A 17976-nucleotide genomic window follows, 5' to 3' on the forward strand; every position below is an offset into this window, starting at 1 on the left:
CCTCACTCACAAGTGCAAGTTTCTGACTGCTGAGTGTAGCAGACATAATCTCGTTGCTACTTATGTGAGCTGCAAAGTTCAGTCTTTTTTGTTCGAAGTTGTCACCACAAGCCAAGTGGTGTTCAACTAAATGTTTTCACATTGAAGAAAGGAATGTAATAATGTCATCTTTTCTAGACTTCTAGATATATTTGGATACACTTCTCTATTTCCCATAAACTGCTCTAAAGCTCTTATATATATATATATATATATTTTTTTTTTTTCTTTTCTTTTCTTTTTGGGCTGTCCTGTGTTTTCAGACAGGGAATGTTACTTTCTGCTGAGGGGTTTTCTCACAATGTACAAATCAGAGGAAAATCACACCACTCAACACTCTAAATAAGACATCTCTCTGACCTCCAGCCAGTTAGAAAAATAACCATGAAGAAAAAAAAAATTAATTTTTTTTTTGTTTTTTAATTTTTTTTTTCCCCCACTTTACCCCCCCAAATTTTTTTTTTTTAAATTTTTATATTTTGCATATCTATAATGTATGTGTACAGTTTTTACGAGGCACAAGCCACCTTGTTGAGAAGGAGAAAACAAGTCACTATGATTGAGGAGTTCACACAGACTACTGCTGAAAGAGGAGAATTACAAGGGAGAGGGGAGCAGGAGCATACTGTAGGTCAGAGACTGGGGTGTCAATGGTACAAATAGACCTGCAGGGAAAACATCTATTGAACATCCTCCACTTCATAGTCTATAATGTATTTATAGTAGCAGTATTCATAGAGGGAGATCACCTCTGTGCGGGTGTTGAAGTGATAGTTGATCACAAAGCCCACAAGGTCAAATCGTATGTACAAAGCAGTCTTTTACAGTTTGTTTGTGAAGCCCATTGTGGGATCAAGCTCCTTGACTGTAAAATGACTAAAAGATGCTCTTGACCAGGTCTTCTGACACCATTTAGTTTGAGCACCAGCAGAAGCACCATTAGTAAAAATTCCTGCAACACGGAGGAGGTGCATAGTCTCAGAAACTCAAAATAATCTGACTGATTAATAGTTTCTGACCGCTCTCTTGGCCACTCTGATTGGATGGTTAATTACACTTTGACTGATAAATCTGAGTGAGGATGGGGAAATAAAAATGCATTCACTCTGAATTGACATCTGCATAGATTGATTTTTTTTTTTTGACTACTTCTGATTAAAATGAGGTAACATGAAGAGAAACACCGATGGCACCCGCAGCCTTGAGGCTAAAACAAGCGCAAGAACTGGAGGGCCCTGCTCGTGCAGCCAAGGAAACCCCTGATGCTGCAGGCAAGGCTAAAGGCGTACTATCAGTCAGCTCTAAGCTCTTCCTTTTACCAACAAGAAATGACAGCAACAAAAACACTCAAATCTAGTGTGTGGAAAAAGCAAGTGAAGGGACACTACATCACTTTTAGAAATGCTGAGCATAAGCCTCTCTAGAAATAGATGGTGTTTGGGGCATGTATAAAGGTAAAAAAGAGGTCCATGTGCGCCACAAAGGATAAAATAGCTCATCAACACGATCAGATGATTGAAACTACAGAAGAGTCATGAGTCATGAGGGTCACGATAGCCAGGTAGAGGGGTCAGATGTCACCAGGTTGGTCAGCAGGGCAGTGAGGATCAAGAAACCATGACAGAGTCAGGTGGGGGGGGGGGGGAAGCCAACCACAGCCAGAGGAGTCAGTCAGGCAGATGAGACATATAGCAAGACAACCATGATCTTGAATCAATTACAGGAAGAAGGAAGAGGAACAAATACTGGGCTGGCAGACTGTCGGGAGATCTCTGCTGGGAGGATCAAGAGGGCATTGTTGGCCTGAAGAGGTGCAGTGTTGAGCTGGTGACAGACAGGTGAAGTGACCTGTGTGAGAGCTATGATGCAGGGCTGCCTTGTTGATCGCATGCCCTGTCCAAGCAAGAATCTGATACATCTGTCTCTCCATCGGCATCAACATCTGTCCCTTTCCTTCCAATTAAGTCCCGTATCTGTGATCCTGTCGGAGGAAGTAGATGACGCAGAAAATGAAGAACATCGTTGCCGTTTGGAAATTAGTTTTTTAACAACTGAAAACATTCATTTTGTGGGTTATTATACATTTTGCGTGTCCTAATATGAAATGTTTGAAATCACCTGCTCAGCTGTCAGTCTCCCCGCATGACCTGGACACCTGAGTGCCCCCTCCTTTCCCCCGGAAAATAAACTAAAAGTCCCATTGCTGAGTGTTGATTGAGTGGAGGTAATATATGTTTGCCCGGGTATTGTAGTGTTTCAACATCATGGCATGGCTGTGCTCCTCCTGTAGTGACTGAATCATCTGAATGTGAGAGATAACAAAATACAAAAATCCAGACGTCACACAGCCATTTCTTTTGTTATCAAATATATTAGGCAGAGAGGAAACTGAGAATCATAAAGTGGAAAAGTCTTAAACACATCTCACCCCTCAAAACAATATTAGAGCTTTGGTTGTCACAGCGAAGATTATGCCCAAATTCCCTCGTCGTCATCCTGTTAATGGCAGTGGTATGCATGGAGGAAAGAAAGTAGACAGAAACTGGAGTAACTGCTGATCAAAAGACATCACTGGAACAGCAGGCAGTGTGATAGAAAAATAAGTGTTTAAAATGTTTACATGTATAAGAAAGCATCAGAGAATATATTAATGTGACAAGTACTTGCAGTGCTGCTTTTGTCAATGATTTTCTAGGGTTTGATCGGTGAATTGGCGGGATTTAAAAAAAAAATGACATCTAACCTGGTCCTGGGCAGGGCGGTGACCAGCATGTGGGGGTCCTCGGGCCGGCCCTCCACGATGATGGGGCGATGGGTGACGTGGATGCTGGCCATGGTGCGGGTGCTGTGGGTGCTGAGGGTGCTGAGGGTGCTGAGGGTGCTGAGGGTGTTGAGGGTGTTGAGGGTGTTGGGGATGTGGATGTTGGGGGTGGGGTCCTTGTTGGGGAGCGCCGTGTGGGTGCTGAGGGTGAGGGTGTTGGGGGATGTGCGTGTGGGTGCTGTGGAGGATGCTGCGGGTGCTGTTGGTGAGGGTGTTGGGGCTGTGGGGGCCGTGGGTGCTGTTGGTGCTGGGGAGGTGGTTGGGGGTGCTGAGCGTGCTGCTGGGGGTGCTGTGGGTGAGGGTACTGGGGTTGTGGCTGCTGTGGGTGTGGGTGCTGTTGGGGGGCCTGCGGGTGCTGTGGGTGCTGCGGATGCATGGCGTGTGGATATGGGGTCTGCTGGGCGATGGGGGCGTGGGGAGCGTGGGGGTACTGCGGCTGGGGCTGGGGCTGGGGCTGGGGCTGAGGTTGAGGCTGAGCATGCGGAGGCTGAGGCTGGGGGTGGTGAGGACCGTGTGGATGATATTGCTCATCTTCGTAGTTGTCGGCTATCAGCTTCATTCTGCTTTGTGTCTGTAGAAAGAGGAAACTGGTTAGGGCATGATGATCTGCAGCTGTTAAAAAGAACATCAATCCCTCACAATGAGTTTATGACGGGACAAAGCACATATTTTCAGTATATGTTGGCTGACGTTAAAACAGTAACACCTTACAATGTAATACAATCCAGTGCAACAACCATGCAATCAACACTGAGGCTTATACTTTTCTTTTGTTTTCTCAGACTTCAGCTGTGATTTCATCTCTGTAGTCACTTTTAAGGTAACTGATATTTTGTTTAGAAAATACACAATTAAAGGAAAAGTTCAACACTTTGGGAAATAAGCTCATTCACTGTTGATACCACTCTTACATCTGTGCACTAAATATGAAGGCACAGTCAGCAGCCGATAAACTCACAGTATGTAGTAGGGCATTTGCGGTAAGGGCTCCACAATTATAAAATAATCTTCCATTGGGAATCAGACAAGCTACTTCAGTATCCTCTTTTTAAAACTCTTTTAAAAACTATTTGGTAATACTTTCTATTAGCCTGACAAGCCGGACCCACATCAAGATGTTGGGTCTGGGAACTCACCGTTGACAGGGCTCAATCCGAGGGGCGGGATAAACGGCTGTCTTTCAAATTCTCTCTGCACGCAATAGGATAGCGCTACAACCAAGCAGAGCAACGAAGAAGGTACCTCAATATCGATACCGCAACGATATTGTAGTGTTGACTATTGGTGCTTTCACAAAATATTTACACAATGAGATTTTTGATAACAAATCATCAGTAATGTGGATATAATGACTAAGTGGGTAAAGGCAAATAACAGAACAATAACAACAGTCTGGTAAGTTCATAAAATGACATCACTTTACTGTAACGCAGCCTTTAAAACCAGGAAAAGACAACACTTATGCCATATTACGATATTACAATATCCAAAATCTCAAAGAAAGTCTTCCAGAGTCGCGGCGAAAGCCAATTCAAAAGACCGCTGTTCCCAGCAGCAGCAGCCATAAGCCCGTCCACCGACTCTATACACAATGTGATTAGCCCGGCCAGTTTGGTTTTTCCAGCTCGCAAGCCAACGGAGAGTTGCTAGACCCCCTGGCTGTCAATTACATTTGCACCCTAGTGGCACTAGGGTGCGTCTAGATTTCTAGGCTAACTTTCTATAACACCCGTGTCTATAATGCTCTATAAATATACTTATAATATATATTATTGGGCACCTTACGGAGACCTAAGGAGGCCATTTTGTCACTGCCTGAATTTCTAGTGTATAATTTGAGTCTTTGACTTAAGTTTCACTCGAAATCAAAGTCTCCGCCCTATAGATCTAAGACTTAAGACTTGACTTGGACTTGACTTCACTTACTTGAGACTTGACTCCTTGAAGACCTGACATGACTTGAAAGCAAAAACATTTAAGACTCAAATTTGGACCTGGTACACCTTGAATATTACATTTTTAGGCCTCTGCACTGAATGGATTTGACCTCAGCTATGCACATGAAGACTGCTTTGATGGGAAACTATCAAAGCTCAAAATAAGTGTCATGTTAATGGCCAGAAAAGAGAGTCAAATGACTTGGAAATTTGCAAATGAGACCGTGTAACTTGATGTGGACCTGTGCGGAATGAGTTAGACTTGACTTGCCCGTAAAACAGCTCTGACTCAAACAGCAGAATGAGACACATTTGGGGAAAAACTGAACTAGCAAAGATGATCAGTGGCCATGTGTGAGCAGCACCCCCTGTAGATGAAATGGAAAAAACTGGCTAGTTGCAGCTACATTTTTCTTTTCGATTAACGTTACCTTGGCAACCAGCTACAGTGCAGACAGAATTTTCCTTGACATTGGGCTGCAGTACTAACGTGTTGTTTGAGCTGGTGCATCAGTTTGTCCCGCTCCCTCTTGAGGGCCAGCACCTCCTCCTGGGTCTTCTTTTTATTGGAGGCCGACAGTTCCAGCAGTGCTATATTAGCATCTTTCTCACTGATGGCTGCCAGCAGAGCTTGTTGCCTGAAGAAGAAAAACCTTATGGCATCAGCATGTATATTCTATAAAATAGGAAGAACATTTAAGAAATGGTATATAGTTAAGCCATCTCATTACTAAAACACTTCAATTTAAAGTAACTTTCAGTTTGTGTTGATTCTAGCGGCCGCTATGGACAAAAACGGTAGTGTTTGTACCACACCTGCTGTTGTAAAGATCTTTTCTTTACAATGCTATACTGTATTACTGAGTTAGCGTTACCGGTAGGTCATATAGTTGCGATGAATGTTTTGCTCGGACAGAAAATCATTCATTTACAAAAAGAGAATACGTTACAGATGCATCGTTGCATTAAAAGTGTTGCATACGGTAACTTAGTCTACTTTGGATGGATCGTGAGCTAAATCGGGTATCACTGTCACTGTGTCAGGAGCCAAAGCATTAAGAGATTGTTGTAGCAACAAATGTAATAATAACATCATATAGCGCATTTCATGAAACCCAAGGACGCTTCACACAAGTACAGGGGGACAAGAAAATACAGTAGGCCAACACAAGCACAGACTGTAAAAAAATAAAACCGGGCGCTAAACGGAAGGGGGGGCCTAATTTACTGTAGGCTACTGACTACAACCACATCGTGCATTGTAAAGTTATTTTATGAATGAAATAGACAGTACGTACCTAAGGGCCAATTTTGGGTCAGTTTTGAACCATTTACAATCCCGTAATTGTCTCCATTTGTTAAAAATCCGACCAAGGTTGACAGGTTTTCTGTCACTTTCCCTTTTAGCTTTTAGTTGTTCTTTGTTTAATTTCCTTTTTTTCTGTCATGGCCCTGCCCCAGTATTAGCCATAACTACAACAGATAACTTCTAAAATCAAATTAAAATACAATTAGGCCTGTATAAAGATATCTCTTGCTACCCTTTACCTGGCTGGTTTACACAGGCTTTTTTGGTATTACGCCGAAATCTGTGACCCATCAGAATGTGTGACTGTAGAACTGATTTGCCTGCCGTAAATCTTTTTGTGACTTTGCGGGAAAAATCGGACCCGTGCAGAGGCACTAATAAAAACTATATAAAAATAGCATTCTTTTCACTGTTAAGTCTCCTTGATGTTATAGGTCATTTATGATCATCAGATGAAAAATTACACAGTTGCAGAAACATTTAAAAGTTACATGTAGTTACTTTAACTACATCAAAGTCAAATGCTGCTTAAGTGCAAGTAAAACTACGTATGGCCAGGGCTGATGTGACTTTAAATTGGTATAAAATTTGTCATGAACTGCATGCCCTGTTTCTCCCCTCAAATTAATATAGAAGATTATTTGGTTGATAGTTTAGAGAGAATTTACCAAACAATACATTAATCCATGCCTTAGTCAGAAACACACCAAGATAAGTGAAATGATGGGCTGTTTTTGTGAGGCTGACATCAATTGTCAGGATGGGCACTAACTTCATCTCCAGTATCTCCTCCAGCTGTTTCCTGCGCTCCTGTCTCATGTTGGTGAGGTGGCCGTCCCTCTCCTGCAGCGACTGCTGTGTGGAGGAGAGACGCTGCTTGGTGGAATCCAGCTCCTGCCTCGTCCTTTCCAGCGTGTTCATCAGCTCTTCCAACTGCATTATATGTGAACACACAACAAATGTATAAATAAGACACACAGACATAGAAATTTAGACATGTCTCATTAATAAATACTCTCAGCTAAAACTAATGCAGTCCAACACAAAAGTCCTACAATAAATCCCACCTTCATGAAGGTTAAAATAAACTGGCAACTAAGTGTATTTCTCAAGAGTAAATTTGCACCTTTACGTGGTGGCCACTGTCCATGGAGCTGTCCTTACGAGGGTCTTGTCCTAAGCCTTTCTTGTCGCCTTGTGGTCCTAGTTTGATATTTGGACCCTTCTTAGTCAGGTCTTTGCCTCCTTGTCTGTAAAAAACAATTTAACAGCATTTCCATGCCAATCATTTTTCTGAATTCCATTCTGTAGTTGCTGTACCATTTATCTATTGGGGAAATAGCGTTAGGAAGTAATTAGATGTGTGAGTATGGTACTATATATTCCCATATATCACAACAAAAAACATGAAACACAAACAAGGAGAACAAATACAGCGTAATGGACAATAATGTCTTGTTTCAAAATGGTACCAATCATAAGATCACCAGGACAGCAACAAGACATGAGCATCACAGATGAATTGATAGCTTCATGTTACGTAACATGACATTGCTGAAATGACTCACAGGTTTAAGCACCAGAGTTAGGATGGATATAGGTAGAGATGGGTCCACAATGGGGGAGAGGGGCATAACTTACCTGGGAGCTAGACTGCAGATGGGGAGAGGAAGAGATAGAAGAGAAGGGGGTGACAGGACAAGTGAAGGAGACATTGGAAGCAGCAGACGAGAGCACACAAAGGAAAAAGTAAAACAAAAAAGAGACATTAGAACCAGAACATAAAGAAACAACCACAAAAAAACAAAAAACAATAAAGAAGACCCAGAAGAGATCACAAATGTTCATTGTCAAACAACATGGGAGATTACAGAGGCGCCTGTGACAGCCGCTGCTCTGCAGCCTGACACAGCTAATGCAGGATGCACCTTCTCTGATAACATGGAACCATGTGCATCTGCTGCCAAGCCTGGGAGTGGCAGACATGCAGTCAGACAGGCAAAAGTCAGCAGGGCAAAAGGGAGGAAGACAGGTCTGAGTGCCGAGCAAAAGGAGAGGAAAGCCAAAAGTGGTTTGACCGAGAGAAGGAGTGAGCTAGTGAGAGAATTAGTTATGGATGCAGGGTTTTTCAGACAGAAGAGACCCAACTGGACTGACATACTTCAAGATGGAGGGTTCAGTCCTGACCCTACCTACTACAGCACCTCACTCACAGAGCGCGTGTAGACCTGGAGCGCAGCAGCCCTATTCATGCAGGCCACTAGGTTGATCATTTCCCTTTAGTATCTGGAAGAGCAAGCTAGGCAGGGTGTGGTGGGGCAGGAAGGTGGGCACCAGGAAAGACCACTAGAAAAGAGAGGGGCCGTTCAGGTGATGTTACTGGGATGATTAGAAGGTGAAAGTTACAGAGGGTGAGGGTGATGTAGGGTGAGGTGGGCAGATGGGTGGATGGAATGAGCAGGGGAAACGTGCTCATGGCAGGAGGAAGCCACAGCTTTAAGGACAGAAACTTAATACGTTTCAACAAACAGCCAACACCACAAAAAGACACAAAAGGGTATATGTGTGTGTCTGTAAGTGTGTTAGTGTGCATATGTGCTCTAAGATATTTCAACAAAGGACACTGAGCGACAAAAAGTACAGTACAGTCAACTAAAATGGATGAAAAAAGTGTGAGCAGTTGGGAAAATCACACCAAGAAAACTGCTTCTAATGCAGTATATAGTGTAGTATTTACAATATTACTTAGTATTAAATATCTATATACAAGTGCAAATTTTGGGGCTCTCAGTTACAACTCTGAAAACTTTACAGTGTAACTAAAATTTGGTTGCTAGTTTGCTGAATCCTTGGTGCGATTGGTTTTATTGTGTGACTTTACTATGCATCATTACAGAAACAGGCCACAAAAGGAACCCCAGCAAGAAGTTACGTCTACTGTTCAGGAAATCAAAGGAACACTACAGAATATATGAGCATGTGCACATATATTGCAAAAATTATGACCTGAAGTTTTGTACTTGTGAGCTGGCTGAGCATATCACTGAGCAAACACATGCTGCAGAAATAAAAGCAAACCAGGAATCCAGGGATCTTTGTATCATGTGTATGGGTACAGCAATAACACCACAGACTAAAAACAGAGCCTGCCACTCTGATACAAAGATATGTGAATCCTTCAGACAGCAGGCAGACCCAGGCACACAGGTGAAACCAGACGCAGTTGCAGCAGTTGCAGTCGGAGACTTTAACCACGCAGCCGAGCTGAAGTGCCAGGGCAGAGCACTCACTTTCCCAGGAAATCCCACACCATGCCCCCTATCTGCTGGGGGGCAGCGGACACAGAAGGGAGCGGGTCAGGGGGGGCTCTGCCACCGGGACGAGGGGTGGGGCGAGGGGCAGAGGGAGGGGGGCTGGTATCAGGGGGGCACAACAGGTAAGAAGTTGCGTGGGAGATGGAGAAGAGATTTTAAAAACAGAATAAGATTGGAGAAAGGGAAGAAAAAATGAGGTTCGAGAACGAAGTTGAAAATGATCAATGGCAAAGGGTGAAGAAAGGAATAGGAATGGAATAAAAAAAAAAGAAAAAAAAAAAAAAAAAAAAAAAAAAAAAAAAAAAAAAAAAAAAAAAAAAAAAAAAATAAATAAGAATGACACAGAAATGAAAGGGCCCCTTTATAATTAGCTGGGAAGGAACACTAGAACTGTTTTAAGTGGTGGATCTGGGACTGTCATTGGCAGACAGTGCTCATGTGTCTTTCTCATGCAGTCCATCCAGTCTTTGTCTCATCAATTTAAATTAATTCCAGTTGAATGACGTTGGTCTCCTCCATTATCGAACCAAAGCTAAAAGCTGCTTCCAGTGCGAAGACTCTGAACCACATGCTGCACTGAGAGGTGAGCCAAGAGCTGATGAGGCCACCAGCTTTATTTATGTGGTCCATTAACTGAAATCAGTTTGACCTCTTCCATTAAGGGGGTGACTGAGTGGCACTTGTGTTCTAATATCACATCTAACATAGGGTCACAACTTTTACAGAGCCCTCTAGGTGTATCACAACATGTAGCTGCAACTATTGTCCATCGAAAGGTGTATTTCTGAGTGTATTACACAAAACCAAGAGTGGATCCAGTGCAAGACAGTGTGCTGACACAAAGTCATGATGTCACACTTGTACATAACAACGGAAAAATTACAGCACATGTATACAAAGAAACATGGAAGTTCACTTAAAAATGGAGAACATGGAACAGGGCACTTTAAAGTTGACAAAGGATTATTTACTACTTGAACTTTGACTGTTGAAATGTCAGGGGCTCATAGCCTCAATGGACAAACGGTAACATAATGTATTGTTTAGGATAATAACATTAAAAGGTGGTTCACCCAAATTACAAAATAACATATTTTGTTAGCTCACAAACAGGCAGAAATCTCAGAGACCAAATTTAAAATCTTCTGTCTGGCAACTGCACACAGTAGGAGTAAGTGAAAGAGTTTACATTGATAAACCAGCTCTTAAAAAAACGTCCCATTTTTGACGACATCTACTGTAGTTTTTCTTTCTATCATATCTGGATATATGACGATAGGAAAAAGATGATATATAAATATACAATGGAAATGTTTTTGTTTTTTCTTCTCATGTGTGGGTTTCTCTCTTTGCTGTATCTTGTTTTGTTATATATTGTATGTTTGTATGTATCTCTTGGTCCAAAGCTGAGAGTGGTGGGTTTTGGAATTTTTTTTTTTTTACTCACAGCTCATCTTCCTATCAAGTTTGAATGAACTTATTGTGAGTAGCTTTAGACAAAAGTTTCTGCCAAACTAACGTAATGTAATAATGCAACAATTTTGCCAAAATAGCAAACACATATATTCATTATTTCTATGTAACAATAGTACTAGACAATATATATAATCACATCAGGGTAAGCCAAAGGTTAAGATGTCTTTGAATACTTTAACTAACTTGTCGAGACAATCAGATTCAATTACCTTTCCAACTCAGCGATCTTCTTGTCCTTGTCATTCTTTTCGGTCTCCACCTCTCGCAGGATGTCCAGGAGTCTCTCCACCTCCGTCTGAGCCTTGTTGGCCTCATCCTTGTAGTAGCTCACCTCCTTCTCCAGCAACTTCACTCGGTCCACGTACTCTGGGTTCCCTCTGGGGCCGGACTGCAGCTCCACCTCATGGGCCTTCTGAATCCACGTGCCAGGGAAAGACACAAACAAACAAACAAACAAACATGCACACACCCGAAGATACACTCCATTAACATTATAACATCAACACAACCATGCACTACAGCACAGAATGTTTTACTTCCCATGGAAGAGAGATACATACAGTACATTGCAGTCCATCAATGTCTTATATTAACCACTCCCCTTGCTCTCTCTCTCGCTCTCTCTCTCTCTCTTTCTGAATAAATAAAGCAGAGTAAAATGTTGTGGACAAGCCAAGGGCATCATTACTGGTGCTGGCTCATTAGCTTCAACAGAGCTATTATTTAGCTCCATTTAACAGCCCTCTGAGACTCACAGTCACTTGGCACACTTGGTGAGTATGCAGAATACAGGACTGTGTATGTGTGTGATTGTGCAGCAATCAAACAAATCAGTGGCAGTGAAATGCTAAATCATGGTCCTGCCTCTTTGCTTATCTGTCACAAACTAATCAGAGCTTTACTGCTTGGTCAATATGGACTAATCTCGCCATTGTTGCAACAGTTTGTAACTCTCCATTAAGTACATTACAGTGGTACACATCACCCTCTAGACAATATGCAGCCACACATTATCAACACAGGTCGCAAAAGAGCAAGAGTTGTACAGAGCCAGAGAGCATCCACCAAAACACTGCAGTGATCTCAGACCACGGCTGATACCTTAGCTAACCGCACCACACTGAGACGAAAGAAAAGCGTGGCAACACTGACAGTGACAACATGCAACAAAGGTCGACCATGTCATGCAAACCCAACGAAGCTGCACAGTCTTTGTGATTGTCAGTCAACAGAATGGAGAAACAGAAGCAACAGGGACCAAGGAAATCTGTCAGCTAAAGTAAGTTTCATATTTTAAGCATGAGGAGCGATGTTAGGATTTAACTTGCGGTAGATTTTTCTCAATGATTCAAATTGTAAATATACACATCAAGTTATTTTAGAACCACGAAACAATGTGGAAGTATATCAAAAATACGTTATTGGACAGATAAATTTGACTCCATTCAGCCTGTGGGTTTAAATGTGGATTTTGATGTGAGCATTATGCTAAAGATGGGGTTTAAATAATGCGTTTGAGGGTTGTAGGAACTCCACTGCATAATGGCTTTCGTATTTTCATTATTTTATTTTCCTGATTTCTTTCTGTATTGGTTTATCCTCTGTTTCTGTGATATATTGTATTTATTATAAAAGTATCATGGGAAATAAATTACCTCAGGATAATTAAAGCTTATCCTGTTTTGCAACTGCGATTTCATTAAGTTCCACAAAAAGCATCAGTGATACAAGTGAGAAAAATTAGGAAAAAATCAAATGTCACTATGAGCTTTAAAAATCGATAACCGTGCGTCCCTCGAGACTATTTAAAGCATGACTTATACGTTTACTGGGATCCTAATAAACAGAATTTTATTCTGTTAATGACAAACAAAATTGTACTAATGCAAATAATTTCTCGGTCATCTTCAAACTTAATTCAGTAACAAGAGGAAAAGATGGAAAAGGTTTGGGATCACAGTTCATTCCAGGGTTGAAACTGGAAGTCAACCCCAGGACATGTCCTTTGACTTTCATTACATACTGTATAGTATCTGAGTAGCCTTTGTGAAATGATTGATGTTTGATATGGATTTGGGCCTTTAGAACTAAAATTGTAAGCTACATTTCCCATGTGTACTTGCATGACAAAACACAGGTGTTAGCTTTGGTAGATCAAACATCTAATGAAGGTCTATTGACAGAAGACCTAACCTCATCTTTAAATTCTTGTACTGGAAGTAAGTGTGCAGAGTCTTTTTTTCTCTAATGTGCAAGGGTTAGGATAAGGGAAAATCATGTTGTAGTTAAGGTAATCACAGATAAACCAACTATAGAGCCACAATTACAAAGTTCAGAATAAAAAGATATACTGTCTAATTCCAACTAACCAGTGAGTGAACTTTAAATACTGTACATGTAGCACCAGTTTCACCACGTTTCACAAACAGTTGCAGAATGAGTACGTTGCACAGGGCTCTGAGTGCAGTATAAAAATCATTATATTAGTACAGTGCGATGATCAACATGCATCTGGGTGGCTCGGTGGGTGAAATCAGAACCTGTGCTGGGGGCTGGCATGATCACCATCTAGCATGTTTTAAATAAGTTATCAGTGGTCCTCATGCTTTCAATATGTGCCTCAGAAAGCTCAAGAGAGGGACTTACAGGATTGTTCATGTGACTGAATAGCTGCTCAGCTTGCTACATTGCAAACGGAGGGGTTGAGGAAGGGAGTGGGGCGGGAGAGTAAGTGTTAGGATTTAGTTTAGTAGACAGAGGAGAGAACAGCAGCATCACATGTTACAATACATGTTTGACAGAGCAGTAACATAGTCTCAGTACAGCACATGTTGTTACATGTTAAGGGCAACACATAACGGACAAATGTAGAGGAACAGACACAGGGATAGTCTGGGGGTTATAGAGTACGAGGAGGCAGAGGAGGGTATTTAATGGACTGTCTGCCCCTGCAGCAGTCTAACAAAGCAGTGCAGTGCAGCCCGTTACAGGAGAGAAAGCATGATGTAGCCATTATCCTAATTCACTGTGTCACTGTATAACGCAGGTTCACGTTCTGGGTTCAGTGCGGATTACAGTGATATTTACAGATAAGGAATTAGCTTAATGAAGGACTACGGGTTTTCACAGTTTTTCACCTTGTTATATATATACATAATGGCAAAAAGTGTGTTCTGTTGAGTCATTCTGAATTATCCTCCATGAAAATAACACACAATGCAAGAGTTGAAAAATTTATGAAAAAACCCCAAACTCTTTCTCTCTCTAAGAATAAAAGGAATAGTTCACAATTTGTGAAGTCTATAACTACTTAACACTGGACACACAGTGAGCCAATTATTTTCTTCACAGTGGATACACAAGCTTTGGTTTTTATCTATAGTTCAGTGCAATTACAATGAGGGACATCTGAACAGTCTTCATTCTGGGCAGACAAGCTCTCCACAGTTCAGCCAGAGTTTAAGCATTTATCATGAAAAATGAAAGTGTATTGGTGACTAAAATAGGCCATTTCTATCCTGGACCTCTTTCCTATTTCATAACAATAAAGTATATATTTGTTCATGTTTGAAACACATGATAATAATTTCCTAATGCTTTCAGTTGAGTGTTTTTCTTAACTATTTTATTTATGTAGTCTTTCTTTCTACAGTCAATGAGAATAGTTATAGGGCATGTAATTGCAAAATAACTTTGATTAGATGTATGTGGGACTGTTCCTTGTATGAGTGCATTGAGTCTTCTTTGTGTGATGTTCATGTTCCCCCACCAAATCAAATGGGAAAATGAAATAAAAAATAAATTTGAGACTGAAAGTAAATTATTGACCTTAGAAACAGTAGTTAGCAAAACAAACTAACCACAATTGCCTATTGCACAATATTCCTCAGCAGGTAGAGATCAGTTGTCATGGAATTGTATTTTTAGATGTCGTTTTTGATGTAGATCATGGGATACAATCAAAAGCTCCAGAACAGCTACTGCATGCTACTACACTACATCTATAAATTAGTATGAACATGTATTTGCTATGACAGAGTGCTGTGGTATCATGTTAGCTTTACTGAACTGTGGAGTTTTTTTTTGTTTGCCCTGAATAAGAACTCTGTAATATGTGAATTATTTTTATAACTAAATACTACATATGGATCTAGGTTCAAAATTAGTAAATACCTCTTTCTCAAAATCCAATCTACACATTTGCCTGATGAGTAATTCTGCTCTGTGAAACGCACACCTACCTTCTGCAACTGCGTCTCCAACTTACTACACTCCTCTTTTTTTTGCTCGATGGCGATCTCCAGTGACTTGAGCTTTGAATCCTTCTTGAGGCCAGAGGATGCCAGGGAGGAAGCATGTTCTTTTAAATCGATGAGACTGGACTGCAGGTAGACAGACAGTACAGACAGTTAGCATAGGTTCAAATCAAGAGGTCTTACTATGGCATAGTGCCACAGCTTAAATGTCATATAAAGGCCTACTGAAAGAAAGAGGAAATATGGAACTATAGAGAAATATAAAGGCACACCATGTGTACAATATGCAGCCATGTGGACACAACCCACACACGCTTTCAAAAAAATCTCTTTGCTCCATGCATACTCACTGACCTCTTTCTCTGTTAATTCTATCTGCAGGCTGTTGACCTTCTCCTTCAGATCCTTGTTGTCCTTCTTATAGGACTCCACTTCTTCAAGACGTTCTCTGTCTTCCCTTTCCCTTTGGTCCTTTAAACGCTCTATTATCCTCTCCTAACACACACACACACACACACACACACACACACACACACACACACACACACACACACACACACACACACACACACACACACACACAGAACTTAGGAATGTTAAAGAGCCAATTTAGGGGTATAACAATTATTGGCTGAGTATGAGCAACAAAACACATTCATCAAGCAACTTAAGTGTAAAAGTAAGCTTAAGAGCAGCTATCAAGTGGCACCTTTAAGTTGTGAGGAATGTCATGAACAAAAAGCTTTGCGAGTATGAGTAAATGTGAAGGATTATTACTTTAACTTTTTTTATCTAGTAGCTCATGTTTTTCAGAAATATTTTTATAATCATTTTCAAAAGTTTCTGCACATTTAAAACATAACTTATCCCATCTACTGTATGTTGTCTGAGAACATGAGAACAAAGAAGTCGTAATTTAAAAGGAATAAAGTAACAATATTTCAAGGAAAATTCTACCTGCCCTAATAGTCTGCTGTTACTGTATGGTATCTCCTTCAGACAGTCTGATAGACACAGAGCCCTGTTTGGGACAGGTCTGCTTCAAAGCTCTGTGTATTTGTGCCTAAACACCACAAGAAGAGGGGGTGGGCACTGGGCAGAGGGCGTCTTTGGAGGCGGGCTGTAGGCTGCCCACCCAATCAGAAGCTAGAAACTGTACTGGTATTTTCTGTGCTATTTTTTCCATTGGCTGGACACAGTTTCTTAACTTTTGACTGGGTGGGCAAGACGCACATTTTGGTGGGCTGAGCCCACTCTTGCCCCTATCTATCGCCAGCCTTGAATGGGACAGACACCTACTGTATGCTCTCATACTTAGTCATGCAGCGGCTGTTCGCATCCCAACCGTGAACACACATTGCATCCACAGGGCTCTAGAGTGCGACCAATTTGGTCGCAAATGCAACCAAAATTTGTAAGGGTGCGACTAAGATTTTTCCTAGGTCGCACCGGTGCACCTAACGTCCTCGCATCTGCTGCCTCTCCACGAACGAAGCGAGGTTGTTTATATGGATATGGTTTAATGTTGCGTTACATGACCCATTCCTTCTGTTAAGCCGTGCCTGTGTTTGGATCTCTCCTCCGCGCACGAACATGGAGAGACACAGCGCCGCCGATCCAAACTGCTGACATTTGTCTACAGTTTTAATTGTTATTAACACAGCTGTATATTGTTAAGTATGAGAGAGAAACCTATATTGGTACCAGTGTTTCCGCTGGTAAATCTCTGTTATTGCGGCCGCCAGAGCGAAAAACACCTTAGAAGTTATTAAATGCAACTAACTTCAGTTCGTTGAGTAATAGCGTGTAAGACGGAGCCTGCTGGACCTGGGCGAGAGATGTGACCCATGGCCACATTATCATAGTTCATAAAAATGCAGCGCAGTGACGATTCAGACATTTCATAGCCTACACAAGTTGTATGTAACCCCATTGGCGACGATTCATGTTTTCCTCCGTGGGTGCTCACGGGTGCATGCCCTTTAAAAGAAAAAGTAGTCAAAAAATGTTTGCATTTCAGAACCTTAGGAAACGGACAGCGGCCGATACAAACACACTATTAACTCGATAATAAAGTAGGCTATCTTTCAACTCAGGACAGCGCCACTTCTCACAAATACAGATAGGATTGGAGATGAGAAGTTTAACTGACCACCAACTACCGCTGACCTGACGGAGCACCACAACCCGTTGCTCACGGTGCTCTGTATCTAGCGTCATCTATTCTGGGGTAACTAGACAACCAACTACTGCTGACCTAACGAGCACCACAACCGTGCGCTGTATCTAGCGCGCAGTAACCGATTCTGGGGTATCAACCGCGATCAGCTTCGTGGGAAATTAAGAACTCTCTGCACTGGTGGTGGATGTCGTTGATGCACTTGCATCATTAGTTTTGATTTGTCCATTTAATTCTCACTCTGATTACCTTACGCAAATGAACACACTGTGGGGGGGATGGAGGCATTTTCATCCAAGAGACGCTGTGATTGGTGGATAGGATATGGAGCAGGGGACTGACAGTGACATAACCAATCACATTATGACAGACGTTCCAATTGCAATGTTTAATTTTAAATGAATGTAGCCTACTGGCAGTCTGGCACACGTGGGTGCTCAGTGGGCGCCTATGGCTGACCCGCCAAAGCGCATTCGACCCGTGCTGGACGCGATATTACGAATCCCACTATGGCCACGCCAAGACCCGCCCTTCAATAGCATTCACACACTACTATTGGCCAGGCATCCATGCTTACATGTACAGGTCCTATCCCCTGACCAATCCCCTAATATAATATATATATATATATAATTATATTATATA

General features: G+C 41.7%; 1 protein-coding gene across 1 annotated transcript in view; it reads right to left on the reverse strand.

Annotated features, from left to right (window-relative positions):
• Positions 1-518: 518 nt before the first annotated feature.
• Positions 519-17976, reverse strand: part of LOC120557728 (ERC protein 2-like) — a 41397-nt gene continuing 23939 nt past the window's right edge. Inside the window, 13 exon segments of the mRNA XM_039798292.1 lie at positions 519-2020; positions 2158-2341; positions 2468-2535; positions 2783-3020; positions 3022-3431; positions 5288-5435; positions 6879-7039; positions 7233-7356; positions 7748-7759; positions 11106-11308; positions 13543-13578; positions 15138-15278; positions 15507-15647. Coding sequence (XP_039654226.1) covers positions 2509-2535; positions 2783-3020; positions 3022-3431; positions 5288-5435; positions 6879-7039; positions 7233-7356; positions 7748-7759; positions 11106-11308; positions 13543-13578; positions 15138-15278; positions 15507-15647 — 1641 coding nt within the window. The 3' untranslated portion in view covers positions 519-2020; positions 2158-2341; positions 2468-2508.

Source organism: Perca fluviatilis, chromosome 4, assembly GCF_010015445.1.
Source record: "Perca fluviatilis chromosome 4, GENO_Pfluv_1.0, whole genome shotgun sequence".
Classification (NCBI taxonomy): domain Eukaryota; kingdom Metazoa; phylum Chordata; class Actinopteri; order Perciformes; family Percidae; genus Perca; species Perca fluviatilis.